Raw genomic sequence first — 16,791 nt, 5'->3', positions numbered from 1 at the left:
GAACAGATATTATATTATAAAAATATTATTTCATTTTCATTACTTCTGCATCCATGATTGAGCCAAGTCTTAAAATTTAAGTCTGGAGTTGGGAGGTGGGAGGAAAAGGAAATAGAAAATATGTTCTTTGAGTTTGACAAATACTCACATGTAAGATAACATCAATTTGGATAAAGAACATTGGGTTTTTTTTTTTCATTCATCTATCCTGGTTCACATTGTATAATAAAAAATGTTTCATCTTTATGAACACTTTGCTAATCTGTTCTTTACCAAGAGAAATGTATGAGTTAATGCCAGTTCTAAGAAATAATTGGGAAATATTTTTTTAAATGTCATCTTGCTTTCTTTACGTGCTCTATTTAAAAACCCCATTTTTCATTGCTAAGAACAATATATATATTCCTCTTACATTACAACTATCTTCTGGGTACTCAGTTACATTGCAACTATCTTCTGCGTACCTTGAAATCCAGTTATTTTATGATCTTTTTCAACATTTAGACAAATATTTTTCTAAAATGTTCAACATAATACATTAGAAAATTACTATAAATAAGGTGCATTTAAGGCAATTGCTCCATTTAGACTTATTTAGGCATTAATGTATATAATTTAAAGCACAAACAACACCTGCAAATGAGTTGATCATTTTAATGAATATGTATTGTTTTCATTTGGATGTGTCCTAAGCACTCAGCAAATGCATTATAGTAACAAATTCCTTAGCATTTACAAATAACTCATTAATAGTTGTGTGTTTCTGTTACTGTATTAAAGCATTTCTAATTCTTCCATTTCTTATCTTATCTTATAGGAAATAAATGATGTGGATGTTCAGGAACTTGTAAGAAGGTCAATTGGAAGGTTAACAATCATCCGGCAGACATTTCCAGTCCCCCAGAACATAAGTCAGCGATGTTTCCGTGGCAACCATCGAATATCTTCAACATTGTGTGATCCAAAGGATCCATTTGCTCAGAATATGGAGGTATATTCTAAATGCTACAGTATTTCTCTCGAGGTGCTTCATTGGCCAATTTTAGAGAGAGCTTTTTGAGTTGTATTAGATTTAGAATGATACATGTTTGCATGTTCTGAACTATTCTCTTCCTCTAGAAATTTAATTAAGTCTGATGCAGGAGTGCTAAGAATTTGTGTCTTTGATCTTTTTGACCTCATTATAACAAAATATATACTCATTTAATAAAAATATAATAATCAAAGTTTATTTCCTTTTCAGCAAGTAGATCTATAGCATTTACCATGGTAGAATTTGTGATTGACATTCCTTAATGCCAAATTCCAAATTATTAAATTTGCTTGACTTTTCTGGCATAACAAGGACATAGACATTTATTCTTCTTTTAATGATTAGTCTCCAGTTTGAAGATGTTCATCAAAAAACTACTTAGAAATGCAAAAGATATATATAGTCCTATCCAAATCAGATGGGATATAATTGAAACCTTTGCTATTCAGAATACAACAAAGAACTTGAAAGTAAATAAATAAAATCTCTGAGCAGCAAAATAGAGGACATCCAATCCCTGCAATTTACTCATAAGGATGTCCTTTAAATACTCACCTGGAGCCTATTTTCTTTTTTCTTAAGGAAAATATTATCAGATTCTGTTTTATTTAGTTTTATTTCCTTTGCACTGGAAATCTCAATATGTCAGGTGGAATGGGGTGTTACCAACGCACATCGACAACAGTCAGAAGCCATAAGAAGCACTTTCTAGCAGGCAAAAGACAGGAAAAAATAAATTAATCAGATATACTAATTCAAATATCCTGTCAATGTAGGACTTTTCCTATAAAAACAACTCTGTCATAAAACAACTCCTAAGGGTATAATCGTATACTGCTAGCATATTAGTATTTAAACAATAACTCAGAAGGCAACAAAGATTAAAGTAATAGTCAATTTCAGAAGTCAGAAAAATATATATTTTAGAAAACTATTCCTTCAAAATGTTTAATATCAAAAATGTTTTAGTGCTTAGAGATTCTCAGTTTGGACAGTTTGGAAATATAACCCTGTAAGAATTAGTTCATCCCCAATAATACTGGATAAATAAGGTCATTTTGTAAAACGACTTCTTCCTTTGAAAGACATCTCCACATTTTTCCTATCTTTAGTCAGCTTTGGATTTTTTTTTTAGATGAATTACTATTTATCCAACCACTTCTTCATACTTATTACCTTTATAAGGAGCAGCATATATTTACCAGGACCATTGCCCACAGAACTTTGTGTTCCCTACTAGGCTTTAGGCTCTGTGAGACTAGGTCTCCTCCAGGATCTGCTATCATAAAATCCCATGAAGTACACGTCTATTTGTTTCCTCCATCACACCTACCACACTGCTTTGCTTCTTCATGAATATTTATGGATTTGAATGTAATTAAGGAGAAGGCAATGGTTAAAGTAAGCCACTCTGAAGCCTAAACAAGGCCTGTGTAAATTTTAATGCCAGTCTTATATGCTTATAATGACCCGTCTTTTCATATTAATTGGTCATGAGCATGACTGATATGAAAATAATAGAATTCTAAATGGAGAAAATGGAAGAATTTTGATTAAGAAAATTTTGAAATAGTAAAGGCCATTCCTGTGAAAGGAAGTAGCAGGAAATGTACAAACTGGGAAAGCAGAAAGTAACAACACAGTATTTTAAAGCACATTCACCTAAAAGCATAATCCTTCTGATTCAGTTAATGAGTATCTTGAAATCAGGGAACAAATATTTTCTTCCTCCTTTCCTCCCTTCCTCCCTTCCTCCCTTCCTCCCTCCCTCCCTCCCTCCCTCCCTCTCACCCTCTCCTCTTTCTTTCTTTCTTTCTTTCTTTCTTTCTTTCTTTCTTTCTTTTCTTTTCTTTTCTTTCTTTTCTTTCTCTTTCTTTCTTCTTTCTTCTTTCCTCTTCATATCCCCAGACCTTATATAATGAGTTAAGACTGTACAGGAAACACCACGCCTCTTATCCCCCACCTTCGTCTTCTTCCCATCAAACCCACAGATGGAAGAAAATAAGAAAATTACTTTTTCTTTGAGGATTTATTACCTAGTGACCTGCTTCTTATATGTAATAGATTTTGACAAAATATTTACTATATAAAAGAAAAACTGAAAGAAATTTTATATGTGGAGATTTATATAATTAAGAATCTAAATGCAGGGCTGTTGAATTTAAGATGTTCCACTAAAAGAAGAGCATTTGATATAGAGGCTTCCCTTGGTGAAAATTTTATCTCACTGAAGTTAGAAGAAACAACAAGAATAGTATGTTTTAAAAATTTGGGAGTAAGGGATTCCTTCAGAGAAGTAACCCTCAAATTGGAGACCATAAAAATTTGCAGGTAAATAGGATAACAGACAGATTTTTATCTTATCAGCAGGGTACTATTAAAAATAACTCAGAAAAAGTAAAAGTATGAAAGTATGACTCAAGTGAGCTCTAAAAATAGAGACCCAACTATTAAATAGAAACCCACACTATAAAATCACAGTAATCATTACAACAGGGGAGAAGATGGTACAAGTGGGCCTCAGTAGAGGTCTCTGGGTTTTACTTAATTTAATGTACAGAGAAAGAGAAGATTTAGAAAGAATAAAAAACAAGCTTTCCAAATCTTTAAATTAGTGCCAGAAAGACTAAAATCAAGGGTGAGTTGAAGTTGCAAAATAAATGTTAAAGAAAACTTTTACTCTAGAAATAAAGTTTTTACAATATATGAAACAAGGAAAAAGTGAGCCATTCAGTGCTTGGTGAAACTAATGTTAATCTGGCTGCTAATGGAGAGAAAATAGAAAAGTTCAATTTTTTTTTTTTTTGCTTCTGTTGTCTCCATCTAAGAAAAATTGTCTTCAAATTGGAAAAATTAAAGTTATTTTTAAAAAGTAAACCACTCATTTATAAGGATCAGGGTTTGGAGATGGTAAGTGTATGCCTTACTGCATTAAAATGAGGTCAAATAATTGTTTTAGAATAGTAAATAAAGCAGTAGATATGATCACAATATTATAAGTGGAAATACTAGAAAAATACTTGGGAAGAAGACCCAGGTACATGACATTGGTATATTGTTCCAAGTTTCAAAGGGAAGGAAAAAGATTCTGACAGAGTTTAATACACTAAAAGTTGATATTTGGATAAACTGTAGAATATATTATTAAATATATGGTTTGGGATACTTTAAATATGACAATAGGACTCCTTAAAAGCAAGCACTACCAAACTAAATCCTGTTTACTAATTTTTTAAATAGAGAGAATGTTATATACCTATTTATTTCATATTGATTTTTAGGTAGTGTTTGACCAATTTTTTTATGGAATCCTTATAGGAAGGCATTAAAAAGTCTAGATAGGCTGATGTCACACAAATATTTCAATAAAGGACTCCTAAGAATAGAAGGTAGTAGTAAACATTCTGTTTTCAGATCAAAAAGAAAAAAAGAAGAAGAAAAAGAAAAAAGTTTAAATATATGAAAGTCTCATTATCTTAAAAGTTATAACTTACGAGTTTCTTTAAAATTAAAAGTAATATTTCAAATAATTTGCCATTTACTTTGTTTATTCTTCAAATCTTTGAGCAAATTTGATATGCCTAGAACATGGCTCAGATATATTTTGTAACTGTGATTACTTCTAATATCCATAACTTCTTTTACCTTCAATTTGGGAAGTATGGAACTAAAAGAATGTTCAACCATAATGATAAATATTCTACTCTTGAAGTGCAAGAAACTCTCTGTGGTCATCCAAAAATAGTATTCTTGGACCTTACATTTTCAAATATTTACCATTACACAAATAAAAGTGAATAATAATCCTATCAGATTTGTAAATGGCACAAAGCCAGGAGAGAAAGGTTATGCTATGTTATATAATCAAGATCCAAATTATTAATATTCACTGACTAATAATAAACCTAAAAGTTGAAATTTCAAAGAGATAAAGGATAGGTTCAAAATCATTACAGGAACTCTGGGTGAATAAGACCTGGTCTGACAGCAGTTTAAAGTTATTCAGATGGGGCGCCTGGGTGGCTCAGTTGGTTAAGCGACTGCCTTCAGCTCGGGTCATGATCCTGGAGTCCCGGGATCGAGTCCCGCATCAGGCTCCCTGCTCAGCAGGGAGTCTGCTTCTCCCTCTGACCCTCCTCCCTCTCATGCTCTCTGTCTCTCATTGTCTCTCTCGCAAATAAATAAAATCTTAAAAAAAAAAAAAAAAAAAAAAAAAAAAAAATTTAAAGTTATTCAGATGAAGGTGAATTTTGTTTGAAGCTCGCACAAGTCCTATTTGCTCTAAACCATTTTAATGCAATCTTGGTCTCCTTAGCAGAGCATTTTGCTAAGATCAAGAGAGATAACCCCTTATACTACTCTGTCCTAGTCAGATCACATCTGCAATAATATGTTGGTTATGAGTTCTAAACTCTGAACAGAAACATCAAAAAATAAGAGAAGGACAGAAGAAAAATGCTGAGATGATGAGCAGCCTAGAAATTATACCAAATGATGAACAATTGAAGGAAAGAGGATGTTTCAGGGCAAGTGATGGATGCTGTCAAATATTAGAAGGTTGTCTTTTGTTTTTCTTCATTTTTTAAAAATTTTATTATGTTATGTTAATTACCATACATTACATCATTAGTTTTTGATGTAGTGTTCCATGATTCATTGTTTGCGTATAACACCCAGTGCTCCATTCAATACATGCCCTCTTTAATACCCATCACCGGGCTAACCCATCCCCGCACCCTCCTCCCTTCTAGAACCCTCAGTTTGTTTCTCAGAGTCCATAGTCTCTCGTGGAAGGTTGTCTTATAAAGGAGGTGGGTGCTGGGGGCTCACTTAAGTCAGAAAACAAGTGTAGTGAAGGTAAGATAGAGAGAAATGATTGGTCAGATGGTGGGGAAATTGGAGTTTAAGATGTTAGAAGAGTTATGTGTTTGCATCCAGTAAATAGTCACTTGTGTCGATTGTGGCCAGAATAGAAGTCAAAATCATCTCAGTAGAAATTGCAGTGACTTTTTCTTTAAATGCAGGGAGATAGTTTAGAATCACTGTGAGAAGAGGAGTCAAAGATCTCATGAATACAGAGTGACCAAGAGACCAGTAGGTGATGGCAGAATAGGACTATAGCATAGGAAAGAGTGTGAACCTCAAAACAGGATAGGCACTTCCCTGAGAAAGAAGTAATAGAAGGGGTAATAGAAATCTCAGAGAATGTCATCACCCCGTTTCGATTCTATAGTTTGGAAGGTGGGAATGAGAGGCAGTCATTTGTCGAAAACACCTGTCATATATCAAGGACGAGGCATTCACCTTTAGGAGCAGCACGGATGCTCAAGGTACATGCCTCAGAGTATGCAAAAGACACTGTGCCATGGCAGGGTCAAGATCTGGATGGAACGCAAGTTGCCAGGTTTCTCACATCTTGACTTCTGTCAGACATACCTGATGTTAACCTGACTTTCTTTTCTTTGTCTTCTTTTATTTGACAACTATTTATCAAAAACCAAATGTGTGCTAGGCTTTAGGCTAAGTCAGGAGGAAATAAAGAAGGGAAACAAAAGAGCAAAGGGGACTTTGCACCACCATGAGCCCCTATCCGAAGGAACTCATATTCTAGTGTGAAAACCAAATTAAAAAAAAATCTTACCAGTATGATATGTTGCAAATAGAGGCTTGCAACATGAGCATTATGGGAGTTGAAGAAGACTGCCCAATTAGCCTGGAAACAAGTGGAGTCCTGAGAAATTGTCAGGGTGGGATTCACCTAACTTGTGCCCTGTGAATTGAATATTAGAAGTTAGGTAGCTGGAGAAAAGTAAAGAGACATCAAAGAGTGTTACCCCAACCATTTCATATATACACTTAGAGCAGTCAGTCAGAGGGAGAAGCCAAAGAGAGCTAGAGAGATAAAAGCAAGCAAATTTGAGGAAGTGAAGCAAGGAAAGGTTGAAAGAGGCCAGATTATTGAAGATTATTGAGAAAATGTCCCAAGGTTTTCCTTTTGGGTCTTTGAAGTCTAAATCAAACTGAATTTTGATTCATCAACTACTTTTATCTTCAAGTCTTCATTCGTTGCAGATTTCAGCCACGCCCCCTAGTCTCTCTAGTAATTATCTGGCAGGGGAAGTACAGGGAGGTGAAGGTGAGACTAGCCTGCCTTAATATTTCCTTATAAAGAACAAACTGGTATTTCACACGGTGCATAAGAGTATGCAATGTCTCTTTTGTTTTTTCAAGTCACATCATTTTATTTATTTTATTTAAATTCAATTGACATACAATGTATTATTGGTTTCAGAGGTAGAGGCCAGTGATTCATCAGTCTTATATCATACCCAGTGCTCATTACAACACATGCCCTCCTTAATGTCCATGTCTCTTTAAAGAAAGGCCTGCCTTCCCTAAGTGCTATGCATATAAAGTGATGCCTAATAAACACAAATGATTAAGATTCTCCTAGTAATGAAAGAAAACTCACAAGGCACTGTTAGGAAGTGCTTATTAACAGTTTTTCATATTAAACTGTCATCCCAATAGTTGAAATTTAGTGCCATTCTGTGATGTGGGCGGACATTTTGTAAGATTCCTTAATAATTAATCATAAACAAAGGGCAATCAACATATTGTCCCCTTTGTTTTCAGAAAAAACTGATAACAAGATACATTTAAAAATCTGAGGAAATTTAAACACTTTAAGATGGATTTAACTTTCATAGCTACATTGATTCCTCATTTTTTTTTACTTTGTGTTTTATATTTCTTTCAGAGAAGTAATAATACAACATTTAAAATCTTTTCTTGACTTTGGATATCTCTTGGTGTTTATATTTCCTAAATAATTTCTAATTTCTTTGAAAAATAAACACCTTCTATAATTGACAGTATGGATAGTACTTCTGGCAAGAGTTAAGTATAAGAGTGCAACAGATCATAGCAAAAATTTTCATGATTCATTTTTTCAATTTATATAGAAGGAAGGTAATGACATGATTACTTTGGAAGAAGAAAGCATTAATATATATATCACATATTCACATGCAGTTAATAGTTTATGGTATTTGTCATGTTAATGAATTGCAATGCCTGTGTATAACTAGATAATTTTGTATAGATCCTTGATAATTGTAATGTTTATGAACGATGCTGTGTTCTCTCATTTTCTCATCACTGAATCCCCATAGACCCGTGCATATACACAGATGGCCCCTTTCCTTTTACTTGCACCTATGACACTCATTTTATATGTAAGATCGAGTTGATATTTCTCCATCTGAATAATCAGAATGCAAAAACTTGACATATTCAGAAAATGTATTATTCAGTTTGCCCTTCCAATCTGAAGCTCTTAGACCCTTACCTCTTCAGGAAGAAATAAGGGCCAGTGATTATCAAAATCTGACACTAACAGACTTGCCTCTGTCGAAACTTTTCTTTTTTATCTTCTCTTTCACACCTAAATAAGCTGAAAAAGCAATTGAGCCGTACAATCAGACAAGACTTCATTGTCAATGGTGAAATTGCCCAGGAAATGAAAAAAAAGAAACCTTTTGCTTAATAAATAACCCAGTAAACCAGCCATCTCTGACATGAACGGAAACAGCCGAGCTGATGATTTTCTCCTTACTCTTGATGGTTGGCATCAATGAGTCTAATGATTACCATCTAATGTCTTTTCAGATTTCAAACCTTTACATATATGACACAGTGCTTTTGCTTGCTAATGCTTTTCATAAAAAACTGGAGGACCGAAAATGGCACAGCATGGCCAGTTTGTCGTGTATCAGAAAGAACTCCAAGCCTTGGCAGGGAGGGCGTTCCATGCTGGAGACCATCAAGAAGGTAACTTTTTTTTTTTTTTATGTTACGTTAATCACCATACATGACATCATTAGTTTTTGATGTAGTGTTCCATGATTCATTGTTTGCGTATAACACCCAGTGCTCCATTCAATACATGCCCTCTTTAATACCCATCACCAGGCTAACCCATCCTCCCACCCCCCTCCCCTCTAGAACCCTCAGTTTGTTTTTCAGAGTCCATTGTCTCTCATGGTTCGTCTCCCCCTCCGATTTCCCCCCTTCATTTTTCCCTTCCTACTCTCTTCTTCTTTTTTTTAACATATAATGTATTATTTGTTTCAGAGGTACAGGTCTGTGATTCAACAGTCTTACACAATTCACAGCATTCACCATAGCACATACCCTCCCCAATGTCTATCATCCAGCCACCCCATGACTCCTACCCCCCACCACTCCAGCAACCCTCAGTTTGTTTCCTGAGATTAAGAATTCCTCGTATCAGTCAGGTCATATGATACATGTCTTTTTCTGATTGACTTATTTTGCTCAGCATAATACCCTCCAGTTCCATCACATTGTTGCAAATGGCAAGATTCCATTCTTTTTGATGGCTGCATAATATTCCTCTCTGTGTGTTAATTTTAGCCTTTCTGACTGGTTGTTTGTTTCTGACTTGTTAATTTTAGCCTTTCTGACTGGTGTGAGGTGGTATCTCATTGAGGTTTTGATTTGGATTTCCCTGATGCCGAGCAGTGTTAAGCACTTTTTCATGTGTCTGTTGGCCATTTGGATGTCTTCTTTGGAAAAATGTCTGTTCATGTCTCCTGCCCATTTCTTGATTGGGTCATTTGTTCTTTGGGTGTTGAGTTTGAGAAGTTCTTTATAGATTTTGGATACTAGCCCTTCATCTGATACGTCATTTGCAAAAATCTTCTCCCATTCTGTCGGTTGTCTTTTGGTTTTGTTGACTGTTTCTTTTGCTGTGCAAAAGCTTTTTATCTTGATGAAGTCCCAATAGTTCATTTTTGCCCTTGCTTCCCTTGCCTTTGGCGATGTTTCTAGAAAGAAGGTAACTTTTGATTAATGTTTCACTCTCCTTAATTTTCACCTAAAGGGGATACAGTAAGTCATTTTTTGTTGAGATATCTTTTAAAAGGATTTTTTTTTGTCACCAATATTGTTGTCAATTCAAAGCACAAGGCAGTGTAATAGAGAAATGAAACATTAAAAGAAACAAGGTCAGGGACGCCTGGGTGGCTCAGCCAGTTAAGTGTCTGCCTTCAGTTCAGGTCATGATCCTAAGGTCCTGGGATCGAGTCCCACATCAGGCTCCTTGCTCAGCAGGGAGCATGCTTCTCCCTTTGCCTGCCACTCCCCCCTGCTTGTACTCACTCTCTCACTCTCTCTCTTTCTGATTTAAAAAAAAAATTAAGAAACAAAGTCAGAAAGTCACATACATGCATAAAACAAGGAGCCCTTACTTACTTCTCAGGGAATTGTATGCAAGTATAAAGTTAGCAGTTGAAATGTTTTCAATTGCCTTTGTTATACCCTTAGGATTAGAGATACTCAACTTATTTTTGGGCCTGTCACAAAGTATAAATAGTTGGGGTTTTCTTTTTCTTTAAAATGTACCATCAGCTGAAAAAAATAAGCACAAGACTTCACTGTTTTTCGATGACATGATACATGGTAAGACATTAGAGGAGATGATCTTTAATTTATCTTATAAAAAAGATATAATTCTTAAACAGTTAATATTTTGCAGGCTTCGTGAACTATTTTAGATATTTGGTACATTCTTCTTCGTCACTGTCAGTGTAGTGTTTAGCCTGGCTGTGACCTGCTTTGGCTGAGCTACGTGCTCTGTTCCCAGGAGGCAGTTTATGCTGTTTAGCTCTCTCAACGATGTAAGCATCCTGCAGTTTATTAGCCTCTTTGTCATGTCATCCTTGCTGGCATTTTCCATTTGTCTCACACAGCTTCTTGGATTTAAAATGAAATGATTATTAAAACAAACAAATTTCTCCTGTACCCTTTACACAAAGAAGACAGACATTTGGAGGTTTATGTTCCTCATTTTACCCATCCCTTTTTCTCTCTGATGTGTTCGCCTTTCGCTCCTGAAACAAAAAGAGATACAGCTAGTCGAATGAAATATGAATGTATTTAGAAAAGCCAGAGAAAAAATTAAAAATTTATCGTTAGAAGTGAACTACATGTACAAGAAACCAGGAAGTGGAAGAAAGAAATGTTGCAAATGGAGAATAGCCTGGACCTTTCTTTTGGTATGTTTCCTCTTTGTGAAAGAATTGCTTTAATAAGAATTTAGACTCTTATCAACAGAAGTGTTTGAGAATTAAATGCCTTGACTATATTGGCAGAGTAAGATATTTCAACTAAAAAATGAGTAAGTCAAATCTAAACTCAAAGTGTTGCCAAGGTCTCCCTATCTGTCTATGTAGAGATTTGGCAGGTATGAATCCAAGGGAAGTTGTTGAACATGATTCTGATCCTGCCAATTTATTAATTCATGGTTTGGCTAGGATGCAGGAACCTGAATATATTAATTCTTCTGAAAGTTCCTCACAAAGACAGGATAATAGTTTGGGAGGTTGCTTAGGAGATACTTATTTAGTGAAAGTATTAGTGGGAGGGAAATAGACACATTATAATAGGTAGGTGGTTCTCATGGAACAATTCAATTATAGAAAATGTTCCTGTTGGAAAATGTATAATCAAAATAATAATTTAATATAATAATTATGACATTTATTTTGGGGGGAATATTTGTCTATTTGTCCCAGTAAGCTTTCAGCCCAGTGACACTTTTTAAAGGAGTATATCCATTCTATGTATTTAGAGACTAAGTTTGAATGATATATATCATTGCAGATATTCAGTTTCCTTATATTTTTTTAAGTAAACTCAGCCCAATGTGGGGCTTGAACACCTCACAATGAGATCGAGAATCACATGCTCAGTTTCATTATTTGTTGTCTCAACATTTCAAATTGACTTTAACAAAAATGGAGTTATTTTTTCCCCAGTCATATTACTTTGCCTCATAAGAGTATTTTGGTCATCCCATTCAGATGTCTAGGTTGATAATACTGCATGCACCAGGAAAATTTGAAAGAAAGATTACTACTCATACAGGAACTCCCAGGAGAGCAGAGTGGGCTCAGGGACATCGAGGCTGGCTTGGGCCAGGCAGCGAGAGCGGGTCAGGTTTTGCTAGTGGCTAGGAGGTGGGACTGGGAAAAAATTCCCATGTACTTGGGCTAGAGATTTTCAAGGCTTATTATTTCCTATTGGTGTCAGCAAAGGAGGTGCAGGATGAGCTTTCTTGATTGGCATGTCCAGATGTGGAGCCAAAGGGGAAAGGGAGACCAAAGCTTAGAAAGAAATCAGCAGCCAAACATCACAAATGAGGTCAGGCTCTTTATTACAATTGGAACATTCTAGTGATAAAATTTTTAATTACATTCAAGTAACCACTGCATGTCTATATTAAGGGCATGCTATCTATACTTTCCAAAGCCTCTGTGTCACTGTGAAGAGACAAGTGAAAGAATGAGGATCTGTCCCTTAATTTATATTCTTTTTAGGCGGGGGGATGAGACCAAAAAGTTAAGAAACAACACAGTTGACATAAGTACTGTAAATATCCAGTACATTTATATGGGGGGTGGGGGGGGGAGAGGCGGGGGTTTCCAGGACACTGTTGTATGGAAGCTTTACAATGTATTTTATGAAGTGGTAAGATAGGTACTTCCACGTTTCTCTTCTTTAAAAAAAAATAGCGGTCAATTCTCAAATGTTTATTTTTCCCAGATATTATCAGTAACCCCCAAGCCATTGCTATTTATATGAATTTTAGAGATTCATTTTGAGTTATAATTTTTAAAATATTGAGTCTTCCCCACCCATGGACATGGTATCCATCCATATAGTCATCTTTCTATAGCCCTCAATAAAGACTGGTGTCCTTCATACATATTTGCATTATATTTTATTCCTAAAATTTTGTAAAGTTTGGAGTATGTATGTCTGTGTGTGTGAATGTGTGTACACACTATCATGAATAGAATTTGTTTCCATTACGTTTTCAAACTAGGTATTGTAGGTATGTAAGGCAGTTGCTGATGTTTGATATTATTTGTGATTGAGCTGATCAGTTCTTGAAGCTTGACTCCTGATTCTCACTTCTTCCTTTGTAGTTTATTCTCTTGTCTTTTTCAAGTAGACATTGATATCATCCTCAAGTAAAATTAATGTTATCCCCTAATTTTAATATTTTATATCTTTTCAAAACTTTCAAAAGCTTTAAAAAAAATGTTCTTGGGGCTGTCTGGGAACATGACCTGTCAGGTACACCTGAGAGCCTTACGTACCTCAGAGGTGGCCATCTTTTCCTGCTCCAGGTGAGAATGCCAGGTCATCTCCATCTCAGAGATGTAGAGGTGAGAATTCTGCCTCTACAGGAGAGCTGCTGCTGATGCCAACCTGACCTGGAACTGACCTGCAGACGCCTGCCACACAGGACATATTATTTTACAGCTCTCTTCTGATGCATTCTTCAACTATTCACACTTGATTTTAATGTTAATTCACCACTGACATAAGGCACTTCCAGCTCTTGGGTAGAAGGAACCCCAAGCTGTGGTGTTAGCAGCACACCCATAAGGTAGAGGCCTGATGTGGGGTCTACATCAGAGTCTGTAGGTGAATTTGCAGGATGGGCCAGCAACAGAGGATACAGTGGTTATTGAGCAGTCTCTAGGCCAAAAACTTGTGATTTGAGCAACATATGTAAATATGGCAACGTGTGAAGAAAATTTGGGGGTTTTCTTCAACGTTTTATTGACCCTCTGGCTGAAGAAGACAATGTTTCTGTAGATATTGCTGGATGTTTGTGTGTGCAATGATGGGGTGATTAATATTATTAGGGAGTCATGTTAAAGTGTAAACTGAATAAAATCATTTGACAAAAATCTGTACACCCACAGGAAGTTATCTTAACTTTTAACATGGTTGTCAATGAGATATTCTTTGACAGTTACTGGACTCAGTCATACAACATCAGATTTAAGTAGGACCATTCACTGTGTTGAAGACGAATTGCATGAGTCTGAATTCGGAAGACATTGACCGGTCTGTCACCATCAGTGGCATGTTGCTTAGGATGTCACACCTGCTTCCCGAGATGCAGAAATCCTTCTTGCAATGCCAGGTGTGCACTCACATTGCCTTGGTGGAAATGGACCATGGTTGAATTGCTGAGCCCTACGTGGGTGAGGGCTGACCTACAACCACTCTGTGTTCTCAGACAAGCAGATAATCAAACTTCAAGAGTCTTCTGAAAATATGCCTGCAAGGCAGATGCTTCATGATGTCATCTTTTTTTTTTTTTTTTTTTTGACTGAACTATGTGGCTTTATTGGGGAGAGCCAGGATTACAATGGACTTAAGAGTTGGCATTGGGGCCCTTCTTCTTGCCAAAAGTGGGCACAACGTTGACAAAGCACCGGTTGTACTGCATCCGCCGTTTGGCTCGGCCTGTCTTCTTCTTCTTTTTCTCCTGTTTGGCCACCTTGGGAGTCTGCCCTCTTACTTTCCCAGCACGGGCCAGAGAACCATGGACTTTACCTCCGAGCATGCGGCCGGCTACTTCCAAGGTGGTCAGAGCCTCCACTCCACACTGACCTAGGGTAGCCTCATCCTCCAGGGGCGTGCCTGCCAGGAGCACGACTTGATCTTCTGGCGCGATGCCCTCCAGGGAGGCTACATGAGCCTTGATCTGGGCGACCGTCTCCTGGCCGGTCACCTCGAGGGTGTGTAGCTCCTGGGCGCGGACAAAGAGCTGCATGTCGGCGACTGAACCGCGGGCACCGCAGCCACTACCGCGAAGATGGAGTCGAGAAAGAGCATGATGTCATCTTTTTTACTCACAATGATCTTGTTGACAAGGTTCAACCTGGGGACAGAGTACACAGTACAGACATCTATCGAGCTGTTCTTACTGAGTCAATTCAAGAGTGAGTAATGTGAAGTCTGTCTACAAAACCCACATTGATGGCATTTATTATCAGAAAATGGATGCAGAACATCTGCATGAAGAAGCAGATGAAGATATAGAACGGAAACTTTTTTCAGAGAAGCATGTGGTATTGCTTAAGGAGCTTTACAGAAAGCAAGGCATTTATGAGAGGATTGCTTCAGTCTCAGCTCCAAGCATGTAAGAACATGAAGATTTAAAAAAGGGAATCTTGCTTCAGCTCTTCCTTAGAAAAAGGAAAGATTTTAGTCACATGGGAAAGGACACACTTTGTGCTGAGAACAACATCCTGATGTGTGGTGACCCTGGGACCAATAAGTCCCAGCTTCTGCAGTATATGTACAACCCAGTCTCCTGGGACTGACTTAACGGTGTTAAGTAACAAAAGACCCTGAGATGAGACAGGTGGTCCTAAAGACTGGTGCCTTTGACCTAAGTGACGATAGCATCTGCTGTATTGATAAATTTGAGAAGATGAATGAAAATATGAGATCAGCATTGCACAACGTCATGGGACAGCTGACTATTGCAAAGCCTGGGATTATTTGTCAGCTCAGTGCACACACCTGTATCCTGGCAGTGGCAAATTCTATTGAGTCTCAATGGAATCCTAAAAAACAGCCGTTGGTAATATCCAGCTACCTCACATGTTATTATCAAGGTTTGATTTGATCTTCCTCATGCTGGACCCTCAGGATGAAGCCTGTGACAGGCATCTGGTTCACCACCTCGTGGCTCTGCACTACCAGAGCAAGGAGCAAGTGGAGAAGGGGTTCACAAATGTGGCAGTATTGAAGAACTCCATTGCTTATGCTCACAGCACAGTCATGTCTTGGCTGAGCCAGCAAGCCACCCAGGCTCTCATCCAGGGTTATGTAGATTTGAGGGGGATCAGAAGATTAGTAGTAGCTGAGGAATGGTTTCTGCATACCCTTGTCAGCTGAAATCCTTAATTCGCTTAGCAGAACCCCTGGACTGACACTATGGACATATCTATTCTTACTACAGAAATGAATACCACCTCTCTGAAACGGAGAGAAGGGTTAGCTGAAACACTGAAAAAACTTAGTTTATGTAACGGCAAACACCAACTCTAAAATACTCACAACTTTTTGAGGATATTCAGGGACAATCTGACATAGCAATTACCAAAGGTATGTTTGAAGAAGCGCTGCATGCTTTAGCTGATGATGACATCTTGACAGTGGCTGGAAAAACTGTTTGCTTGCTCTGAATCTTTTGTGAGCAGTGCTGTGTGTTCTGCTTGTCTGCACTTGGGCATTGCACTTGCTTCCACGTATGTTTGGCATATAGGCCAGTCAGCTGCCATGCTGCCATCAGCAGAAATAGATTCTTAAAATCATTATCTGGGTCCGTAAGAAATTTTTAACTTGGGTTCAATTTTCTTAGGAAAGGTAGGTTTTCATAAAGTGTGTGTTTTCATTTATCCCTCCACATTTTGAGTAAAAATATGATACCAATTACAACATATATGGTAGAAATTATTTTCTTGTAGTGCCGTTTTTTTTGTTTTGTTTTGTTTTTTGGTTTTTTTTAGCACCAGGGTTTTTAATCTGTATGTATATACAGATAGCTGGATGCCAGTGTTTTTTGAAGGTAGCAGTCTGGGTCATGTTTTTTGTGCTTGACTTTCTAATAGCAAGCATCCATATACTTGGGGGTTTTGTAATATGAAATAAGACTTAATCAGAGCCTTTCTCCCTGTTATAGCACTCAAATGTAATTCCTTCTAGAGGCTGGGTCTCATGGCTACTGTAAGATCAGGAATTAATGGTTGGAAGTGATTAGGTTCTAGGTTAATGTCTGCCACTTTATCCTACTGTACAAAACTTTTTTCATGAGTAAATGACAGAGAGAATTTTAAAAATAATAAAATAAAACT

At 36.9% G+C, this 16,791-nt stretch overlaps 2 protein-coding genes and 1 pseudogene across 3 annotated transcripts in view; 2 read left to right on the top strand and 1 right to left on the bottom strand.

The window, feature by feature from the left end:
- GRID2 (glutamate ionotropic receptor delta type subunit 2) overlaps positions 1 to 16,791 on the top strand; it is a 1,393,842-nt gene that overhangs the window by 874,834 nt on the left and 502,217 nt on the right. For both annotated transcript variants that reach the window (XM_044912908.1, XM_044912909.1), the window contains 2 exons: positions 818 to 991; positions 8,705 to 8,866. In XM_044912908.1, coding sequence (XP_044768843.1) covers positions 818 to 991; positions 8,705 to 8,866 — 336 coding nt within the window. The remainder of the gene's footprint in view (positions 1 to 817; positions 992 to 8,704; positions 8,867 to 16,791) is intronic.
- Positions 10,510 to 16,122, top strand: LOC110577780 (annotated as a pseudogene).
- LOC123324063 (ubiquitin-like protein FUBI) lies at positions 14,231 to 14,758 on the bottom strand. Its single transcript, XM_044912911.1, has one exon. It carries the CDS (start codon positions 14,697 to 14,699, stop codon positions 14,298 to 14,300), a length of 402 nt encoding a protein of 133 aa, XP_044768846.1. The 5' UTR covers positions 14,700 to 14,758; the 3' UTR covers positions 14,231 to 14,297.

Source organism: Neomonachus schauinslandi, chromosome 2, assembly GCF_002201575.2.
Source record: "Neomonachus schauinslandi chromosome 2, ASM220157v2, whole genome shotgun sequence".
Classification (NCBI taxonomy): Eukaryota; Metazoa; Chordata; class Mammalia; order Carnivora; family Phocidae; genus Neomonachus; species Neomonachus schauinslandi.
Note: the sequence above shows the minus strand (reverse complement) of the source record. Positions and strands in the feature narration are given on the sequence as shown.